This window comes from Hetaerina americana, unplaced genomic scaffold (assembly GCF_022747635.1).
Source record: "Hetaerina americana unplaced genomic scaffold, ioHetAmer1.1.p SCAF_5, whole genome shotgun sequence".
Lineage (NCBI taxonomy): Eukaryota > Metazoa > Arthropoda > Insecta > Odonata > Calopterygidae > Hetaerina > Hetaerina americana.
Window position 1 is genome coordinate 91,017,365 of NW_027287095.1, and position 10,104 is coordinate 91,027,468.

General features: G+C 41.7%; 1 protein-coding gene across 1 annotated transcript in view; it reads right to left on the reverse strand.

The window, feature by feature from the left end:
- The window catches only part of LOC139694168 (nuclear pore complex protein Nup93-like), a 36,235-nt gene that overhangs the window by 16,359 nt on the left and 9,772 nt on the right, over positions 1-10,104 (reverse strand). Inside the window, exons 5-8 of the mRNA XM_071592598.1 lie at positions 9,236-9,378; positions 4,576-4,887; positions 2,921-3,058; positions 168-442 (exon numbers count right to left, since the gene is read on the reverse strand). Of these exons, the coding sequence (XP_071448699.1) occupies positions 168-442; positions 2,921-3,058; positions 4,576-4,887; positions 9,236-9,378 (868 nt within the window). The remainder of the gene's footprint in view (positions 1-167; positions 443-2,920; positions 3,059-4,575; positions 4,888-9,235; positions 9,379-10,104) is intronic.

Consider the following 10,104-nt stretch of genomic DNA (forward strand, 5'->3'; position numbering starts at 1 on the left):
ATCATGTGCATGCAAATTATGATGTGAAGAAAAAAAAAGAAAATGCCAGGGTTAGAATGAGTGACACGTTTAGGAGACTTGCACAACTTTGGAATTAGCCATTGCAAATGCATTGATAAAAAAGGACAAAATCACACGGTGAAAAGAGAGAGAGAGAGACAGAGTACCGTAATCCAGCACAAGGGATTGTAAATCCTGCAGGGTGCACTTCTGCCCGACAGCGGCTCCTTTGGCAGGCAGGGAGGAGGATGAGACGCTGCTCTGCCACTCAATCTGCGTCAGCTTGAGCCAGAGGTAGTCGTCCGACGTTTGCCCCAGCACCCCCTCAACGCCCCCCCAGCCACCCAGGGTGCCACCCACCCCCTCATCCTCGGCACCGAATCCTCGTCCCCCACCTCCCACCACCCCATCTCCACAACCACCCAGGATGCAGTACACGGCCCTGAGCAGACACGGAACAATCAAACGAGGCATCAGCAACGCTTCAACTAACTGGATAATTAAGACCAAGTGAAATGAAGAAGTTATGATTACTACAGACTGGATGAAGTCTCCTTGAGCTTCATCCGTGTCGCCACAGCAATGATGTTTGAGTGCAAAGGCTGTCCAGAAAGTAACCTCCATTATGGTACAAAAAATACACCGGAATGGACACAGAGAAGTTATTATTTTCATCTCACAACTAAATATCTCTATTATTTCCATACACATTCCCCGAACAGATTCAAAAATCTGTTACATCTCTGAACTAGTTTTCAAATTCCTCATCAAGATGAGCACGAAAAATGTAGTAGCACATCTTTTCAGTCGTGTTTCCATACGACAGTCATAGAAATCTGTGGAAAACTCCCCAAGATTTCAAATACCGTTAGATGCTGGTTTTTCACTATCTTTTTCCTCAATTTTCAGGTGCAGTTCTTGGTTCACCAAAGACAGATGGCCACTTCTGTCATCATCATGGACATTCTTGCTCACTCTTAAACGAACAACAACACTGACGCACAACTCTTGTCACTCATCACATTCGGTCCGAACGGAGCACAAATTTCCTTAAGGTCAGCAGCTTTGAAGTTTATTTTATCAGTAAAAACCTTATCACTGAACAGACTTCACATTTGGTGGGAAATTGCATTGAACGTTCATTTTGCCTCACTGTTGTGAACAAACGACAAGTGGTGTGACCTTCCAAACCCGGCAGCTTGAGCCGTACTGCTCTAGTGTGTGTGCCAATACAGCGACCATTTGGCTCCCTCCATCACTACTCACGCTACACGAAAATGGAGGGGGATCGAGATGGTGCGGGGGCTAACGTACTGGCTTCCCACCCTGAGGGCGCGGGTTCAAATCCCGGCGGTGTTGAATATTTTTCAGAGGTATCTCGATCCCTACTTGAGGTGCTTTGTGGAGGGCACTTTGAGTGAGTACGGCGTCCGTCGGATGGGACGTTAAGCTGCGGACCCCTTGGTGCCTTTCGTAAAGAGTAGGCTAATGCCGACGCCGGGTTTCTCTCCACCCTTCATCCTTTCCTGTCCATCCCCTATGGCGCAAATGACCTTAGCTGTCGGTCGCCTCCCCTCAAAACTACTACTACTACGAAAATGGAGGTTACACTCTGGACAGCCCTTGCAATACCATTGTCACATATCAGCACATGTAACCACATGTTTTTACCTCCTCATGGACTACATGGTTGACATGTTGGAAGGGCTTGTGCAATCTGATGACCCATAGATCTGTGTTTGAAGGAGCAATGATAATTGCTCCGGGATAGGTCACCCATGCCAGGTGGGTCACAAGGTAGGAGAAGTTTTTCTTAATAGAAAAGTTTTTTGCTTCATTCAACTAAGAAAATGAAACCATGCAATAGCAATAAAATTTAACAGCAGTACAGTGAGAGATGAGGCCTACTAAAAGAACACTTTTTATGATAATACAAGCACCATCTCTAGGATTTTCTAAGAAGTTATTGAACCATCTTTCAGGTTAACTCGCCTTTGCAAGAAGGATTAGTGTTTGGTTGTGTGAGTGGTTTACCAGGTTCAAGAAGAAGAGACAATCAGTGGAAGACAATGAGCATTCCAGAATACCATCTTCATCAAGCCAAGAACAAGGCCGCTGTGCTTCCTTACCCACCCAACTCACCAGACCTGGCCTCTGGTCACTTTTTACTGTTCCCCAAACTAAAAACTCTGCTCAGAGGAAAGAGAGTTGCCACCATTCCAGAGGTAGAGAAAAATTCCACAAAGGAGCTTATGAGCATTCCAGAAGAAGCGTTCCAGAACTTTCAAAATATTTCTAAGGGAAAACCTACAAATTCATTAAAACAGCCCTGGCATTTTTCACATAATCAAGGGAACAGAAGCCGGCACAAAAGGGTTACAATGCATCTCCCCCAAAGATACAATGTGAACTACATGAAAATATGCCATTCTACATTTTCACAACATACTTCAACTGCACCAATTAGATTTAGAGTCCAATCTTTGGAAGGAAAAATATGATAATCTTTATCGAAACAGCTAGCATTAAAAAAAAATAGGTATTCCGTGGAGCACCGTCATTAGTCATCTTCTTTGCTCATGATGGTGCTCCAGCACACCCAATGTCCTGCAGAGTTCTTTCTCTAAACAATTTGGAAAGCTTGAATTACTCACATGAGTCCAAGGCCAGCAAGGACCAAGGGACAGAGAGTATGGCATGGGAACTAATCAGCAAGCACTTGAAATAGTGAGTCTCATAAAATGATATAGTTTTGACTTTGTGACTTTGATGGACCTAATCGCTTGTGCCCTCAAGAATCAGCCAAAGTTGTGGCATCAATAACTCACTCTTGAGGAACAAATACTTTCGAGATGTTACTCAACAGAACCAGCCATTGACTCTGGTCATGGCCCAAGCAGACACACTTCGTAGCACTCACCTCTTGTATGGATCTGGGGAATTTCGGATGTGCCGCCGGAACTGGTACCGCACTTGTACCTCGTGCCTGGGAATGAGTGAACCACTTGGAGACTCTAAGCACTCCCTCAGCACTTTGCTCACCTCCTCCAGCTCGCTCCTGCGGTACACGAGAGAAAAGGAGTTTGAAGGAGTGTGCCCAACAGAAAGCCTAACCATCCTGTCATATTTCCTAATTCCTACATATATACATATATATATATATATATTCCACATTCAGTGATTCCTTCCACCCTGGCGGTGCCCCTGAATCCTGTATGTGTGTAACCCTACCAACTCTTTAACTCCTCCCTTTCGAGTCTTGAGAGGCTCTTCGCTTACATTCCCACTTTCAAAACACATACGTCCTTCCCTCCCTAATTAGTACTTATCTAATAAAGTTGTCCTCATTGACAGTATGCACAACGCCAACACCAGGGGAAATAATATCTACTTAATACCTCGACACAACACAGTAACTCACAGCAAATATTTTCATGTAATAGCCTGTAGACTCTGGAACACTTTACCTAAGGACATTAAGAAGTGCCAGTCACTCACTTCATTTAAAAAAAAGGACACTGAAATGATTCTGCATGATGAAAACAATTCTCTATAAATCTACTCCTATGCAGACATATATCATCATCTCAATTCCTCTTTACCCACATCATTTCTGACCAACTTCACCTTGCTTTAAAACATATGATGACCCATTTTACTTTACTATTTATGTCTGTGTATACACATGTATTTAATGTACTGCAGTCCATTATTTATTGTATTCTTCTGTTTTTATCATACATTGCGTTAACATTAAAATACTTTAATCGGTTTCCAGCTGATCCATGTATTTTTTGTACATTTGAATTCAAAAATCACAGTGCATCTAATGGACTGGGAAATACTAACTGCTCGATGGGGGAGGTAAGTGAGGGAGAAACAGATGACGATCCACCCATGAACCCCCATCAGGGACTGCAAGAACTCGACCAAATGTGATTTGCAAGTCAAGATATTGACATCACATTTAGAGAGAATCCCTCAACACTTCACAGACATGGACAAAATGTTTGGAACGTTGTTCATCTAGGATAAAATGAACGAATTTCATACAAACGGCAAAGAAAATATATTTCTGTTCATAGTTAAATTAAGTATTCAGTAAAACTATTTCATAACAAACTTATAGATGGCTCATCCCACCACCTTAACTCCTACCTCAACAACAAATATCTCCTTCAACTTCCATTCACTGGTGACCTCCATAAATGGCCACCTATCTTTTAGCCTACCCGCAGCCACTTCAGTTTCACCGCACTACACCAAAAGATGAATTTGATTGATGTACGGGACATCTCATGAAACCTCAAATATGAGAAATATTCCATAAGAGAGCACTGTTGGGTTGTTTTCTTAACAAATTGCATTTTAATTACAATTTAACCGGTAACTAAACTGAAAATTTGCCATTGAAACAATGAGAACACTACTCATGAATTCAAATATTATAAAATGATAAATGTACAGTGAGAGCATAAACTACAGAGCATGTAGAAGTTACAACAATTTCAGTAATTTGCGGGCAAGACGAGAGAGGTCAACAGAAGCATGAGAGCTCATCTCGAAGGCACCCACCCAGCCTGGCGGGCACACTGCAAGGCAGCCCGGAGGTCTCCGCAACGCAGGCAGTAGAAGACAAGCGCCCACGCGGGAAGGCCATCAATCAAGGGTGACTCCTCCATGCCCGTCTCTCCATGCACACTTGCGGAGTGGAACAGCTGACTCTGCGCAGGTGATGGCATGCCCTGTGCACCAAACGCATGGAAGGAGCGCGATCCCAGACGCACAGATGTAAATGCCTGGACTAGGGACAGTGTGCTGGGAGATGACCCCAAACGCGAGCTCACAAGGTCTGAGGTCACCACGCTCTGCATGTATGTCTTGTACCTTTCAATAAAAGATGGGTTGAACCCAGATGGATTGGTTGCCACAATGTGAACTTATTAGCATGCATTTTTTTTAGCAGATTTAAAAAATTCAATTGAATAAGAATCCACAATAAAATCAACACACAGTGGATACACACCAAGCGTCCACGTGATAGCCAAGGTATTATTTTTTCTCCAATGATTCACGTGCAAAATAAATTGGCAATAGCAAAGCCAACACAAGGTAACCACAATCATTATTATTCGATATTATGAGTGATACAAAATCTGCAATAACATGGAAATTGAAAGTCACTTTTAATTGAGGGCAAAGAGGACATATTTTGGACTGTATCAGGTTACCCATTCATAATTTACGAGTGAATGTGCTCTTCATGGCTCGTTGGTTTTTCATGGGAGAGAATTTCCACCAGCCTGAGGGATCATCATTACTCATAAATGGATTCCAATTGAAAGTCTGATGCCATAGCATGTGTCCTGTTAAATTGATTTTATCAGCAAAGACAAGCACCTCGACAAGTATTTTATGACAGTTATGCCAGAAGCACAGAGGGGCCTCTGTTTAAGGCCAGAGTGGCTATGCACATCAGTGGTGGCCAATGAAATGTTCTGATGCCCCTAACTTGGGTCGGAAAACTGTAATTTGGTGGGAAATGTTCCAACTTGATCCAAAGAGGATAGTTGCAGAAATAAATGAATTCGGTTTAAGATAACGAGATGAATTAGGACTGTTCTACACTTTCCTCTCTGGTTGGGAAACCAACAGAATATGGATAGGAAGAATTGTTGTGACATTTATGAAAAATTAGTTCCATACATATATATTCATCATGCAGACACAATAATTTGGGCATAAGATTGACAGCATAAGATTTATTCTAATGTTTTTTTTTTGCCTCTGTAGTCATTGCTAATATGCAGGCAAAGATCAAGAAGGACTTAAGTTTTCCACCACATGGCAGCGACAATGAAAAGATAATGCAACAGCCAGGATATGAATATCTAATATGCTATTGATGATTTTTAATTTGCTCTAATGAGCTCATTTTTCAGCAGTTTATTCACATCTATACAAATGTTTTCCATAGCCACTTCCATTTATGTCAGAGTAGGAAATGTAGATTGTAAGTATATTTATACCAGAAATACGACAGCAATGCGAAAAGTAAGGTCTCCTATTTTTTTTTATGAAAAATCAAATTCATTCTCAACTTTGTGTAGATCGTAGGAAAGGCTGAGCATTTAGCTATGTTTCTACACAGTCGCCTTGACGATCAATCACTTCTTGCATCCTTGTAAGCAGCTTTTTAATACCGACGTCGTGCCTTTCTCCTGCCACGTCATGAAGGCAACTGAAGACTGCTTCTTGCACTTTCACGTCTGACTTGAATTTCTGTCCTCCAAGGTGTTTTTTGAGAGCAGGAAAAGAGCGGTGGTCGCTGTCCGGGTTGTAAGGAGGGTGGTCGATGCTATCCCAGCTAAATTCATTGAGTAGGGTGGTCGTTTGATGTGACACATGTGGTTGTGCATTGTCATGATGCAAACACACTCCTTTGGTGAGACACCTTGTTGTAACCGAGGACCTCCGCCACGATATTCTGTACAAAGAGGTAGCCACTCTCTTCATTAAGGCCTTCCTTCATTTCATGACGGGTGATTCTACGGTTATTACACACCAATCCGTTAATTGGAGCCACTGTTGATTCCGGCAAACTTGGCAGCCCCGACCGCTGTTCATCGTGGACATTTTCTCAGCCATCAAAAAACTCCCTGCACCACTTCTGCATGTTTTCGATGTCCATACACTTCTCGCCGTACACTTTCACTAAATGGCGATGAATTTATAACGGAGGAGCAGTCGTCAGTTGGCTTCGCGCGGTGGCAGGAGAAAGGTACGACGCTGGTATTAAAAACCTGCTTACATGGATGCAAAAAGTGATTGATCATCAAGGCAACTATGTAGAAAAATAGCTAAATCCTCAACCTTTCCAAAGATGTAAGCAAAGTTGAGAATAAATTTGATTTTTCATGAAAAAAATAGGGGACTTTACTTTTAAGATCGCCTTCTTACAAATTACATTAAATAACAGAAAACTTAACATTATTCAAATATGTGAAGTTTTGAGGGGCATAAAACTTTAAAAGAGAACTTTGAATTGATATTAATGAAATTTTAGGCACCATTATAAAATATAAATGAACAATGCTTCTTTATACATTAAGGTTACAAATATTAATAAAAAATAACCAACAATGAACTTTTTAAGTATGCTTTCTCAAATGGGAAGGTTGGAAAATACTACCTCGATCAAAAAGTTCCCGGAATAACCACCGTGTGGCGCTCCCATCGTTCCGATTTGAGTTCTGTTTTTTTTGTTAAATTGGTACATCTGTTGTTGATATTCCCTTTAAATCTTAGTGTCATAACTTGACATTTGCAAAAGTTACGTAGCCAAGAGTACATCTATCTCTGTGTGTGTTGGCGATTTTTTACAATTTCAGAAATGGATTTAAATTTGCAACAACGAACTTGTATTAAATTTTGCGTAAAAAACGAATTTAGTGGCGCACGGACGTTGGAAATGTTGGAAAAGTGTTTCGGCAACGATTCTCTAAAAAAAACGGTCGTTTACCAGTGGCACGAGCGGTTCAGAAGTGGTCGTGAGTCAATCGAAGATGATGAACGCAGTGGCAGACCATCGACATCGAAAGTCGGTGAAAAAATTGATAAAGTAAAAGAAATGTTGGTCAATAACCGCAAATTAACCATCAGAGAAATAGCGGAGGACTTGAACATTGCCTATGGATCCGCCCAAGACATTGTGGTTAATGATTTGGGTTTCCGTCGTGTAGCAGCAAAGTTGGTGCCAAAAGACCTCAATTTCATGCAAAAAAGAGACCGTGTTGACGTCGCAAAAGACATGATTTGCGAGGCTGAATCCGATCCCACATTCATCAAAAGGATCATTACTGGAGACGAGACGTGGGTTTATGAGTACGACACGCAATCCAGACATTAGGCAAGTGAATGGCGTTCACCAAATGAGCCGAGACCAAAAAAACCACGTCGTTTTCAGTCAAAAAAGAAGGCAATTCTGACGGTTTTCATGGATTACAACGGTGTAGTGCATCATGAATTTTTGCCAGAAGGCCAGACAGTAAACAAAGAGTATTATTTGGGCGTTATGAGACGTTTGCGTGAAGCAATTCGCCGAAAGAGACCAGAAATGTGGGCAGAAAACTCGTGGATTTTGCACCATGATAACGCACCGTCGCACAGTGCTATCATTATTCGTAATTTTTTGACGAAAAATGCAACAAATACCATCCAACAGCCACCAAATTCACCTGATTTGGCTCCCTGTGACTTCTTTCTGTTCAATCGAGTTAAAAAACCATTACAGGGAACGCGTTTTAGCAGCCGAGAGGAAGTAATGGAAAAATCGCAGGAAGCACTGATGGACATACCGAAAACCGAATATAAAAAATGTTTCGAGGATTGGATCAAGCGCTGGCATAAGTGTGTTGCAGTCGATGGGGATTACTTTGAAGGGGACAATATAGATTTAGATGAATAAACTTGTATTTTTAATTTTCTGAATAAATTCCGGGAAATTTTTGATCAAGGTAGTATTCACATATACATCTTGAAACTAATCATGGGCTTTGCCTTTGCTAGGCAATCACATGAACCTTAAGAGTTGTGCTGGTCAGAGGAATGAAAATTATTCCTTGTAAGGTCACCCATGCCAGATAGGCCCGAGGGTAGGTGCCTGTCAAAAGGGAGTCTACACAGCATCTGTTCCTCGGTGAGGCAGCTGCAGAGGTGTCTGACCCCAGCGGGACTATTGATTATTTTAGTGATGGTGCCACGTTAAAAACAATATTGAGGAAGGTAATGGGAAACCAACTCAATTATTATTCCCAAGAATAAGATGATGGACAATATAGAGAATATGAGTCCTGGCAACTATGGGACTCGGCCCAAACGGCTGTGCCCAGTAGTGACAGAGGCTTCCACTTTTGTCATCTCACAAAACCCTTGCAGAGCAAAACCGACAGCAGCGGCAGGGAAGGCCAAATTAGTTAGAATAGGAACTTGAAATGTTAGGACAATGTTAAGGACAGGAAAATTAGAGAATATTAAACTAGAGATAGGAAGAAGAAATATAAATATTCTAGGTGTAGGCGAGGTGAGATGGAAGGATAGCAGGGATTACTGGAGCGATAGTTATAGAGTAATTTACTATGGAGGGGAGGAGAGACAGCAAGGGATGGCAGTCCCAGACTCTGTCAACAATTGAAAGAGGCCTCCAGAGAGTGTCTTCAAATATCAGCAAACTCACCGATCTTCCAAGTACTTCCTAGACTGCGACACGAGAGCACTGCAAAACTGAGAAGAATTACGGCAAACAATAGGACCCTCCTTGGCGGCATTATATGGCACCTGAACCACAAATCTAATCATATCCCAAATATCCACCAACCTCTGCAAAGAAGGGAGAAAAGCAAAGAGGAGATTTCAAGGACTTAATCAAAATGGAGCATGAAATTCTTAACTTACCATGAGCAATGAGAACTTCTTTCTCCTACAAAAATGTTTAATTTTCAATGAAGATCACAGATTGGTGTGGGTGAAAGAGGAAGAGAGAGGGGAGGTATGTTAGACACCTGAGGAGGACATAATGAGCTTGTGGAGGGACAAAGGGTCACAGTGGAAAGAAGTGCCATGGTGAAAGCAGATACTGGCAAATCACCTTTCCTAATATTTTTTCCCGGGAACTATTTCACCCACTGAAGGAGAAATTGACACAAGAGGAAAAAATAGTAGGGAAAGTAATCATACAATATCATTAAGGATAGGAACAGTGCTTTTCATGGCATGTAAATCCAGAAGAAGGAAACAAGCCACATTAGCAAAATACACATTCTAACATGAACACCTGCCAAATGGCAAACAGATATTTATTCACATGGATACAGAGATTAGGACAAGGGAGAGAAACACACATAAATAATGAACACAGGAATGGTGGGGGAAGGTGGAGTCGAGCAGAATAAACGTATTGATTGGCAGTGGGATGATAAAGACTGTAATTGAGGGGAGAATGTTAGACAAACAAGGAAATAACAGGAACAGGACAGGATGAAGGAAGTACTCAGAGATAAAGGACTTGATGCTGAGTCGGTTGCTGGATTCTGTTTTGTTAGGAGT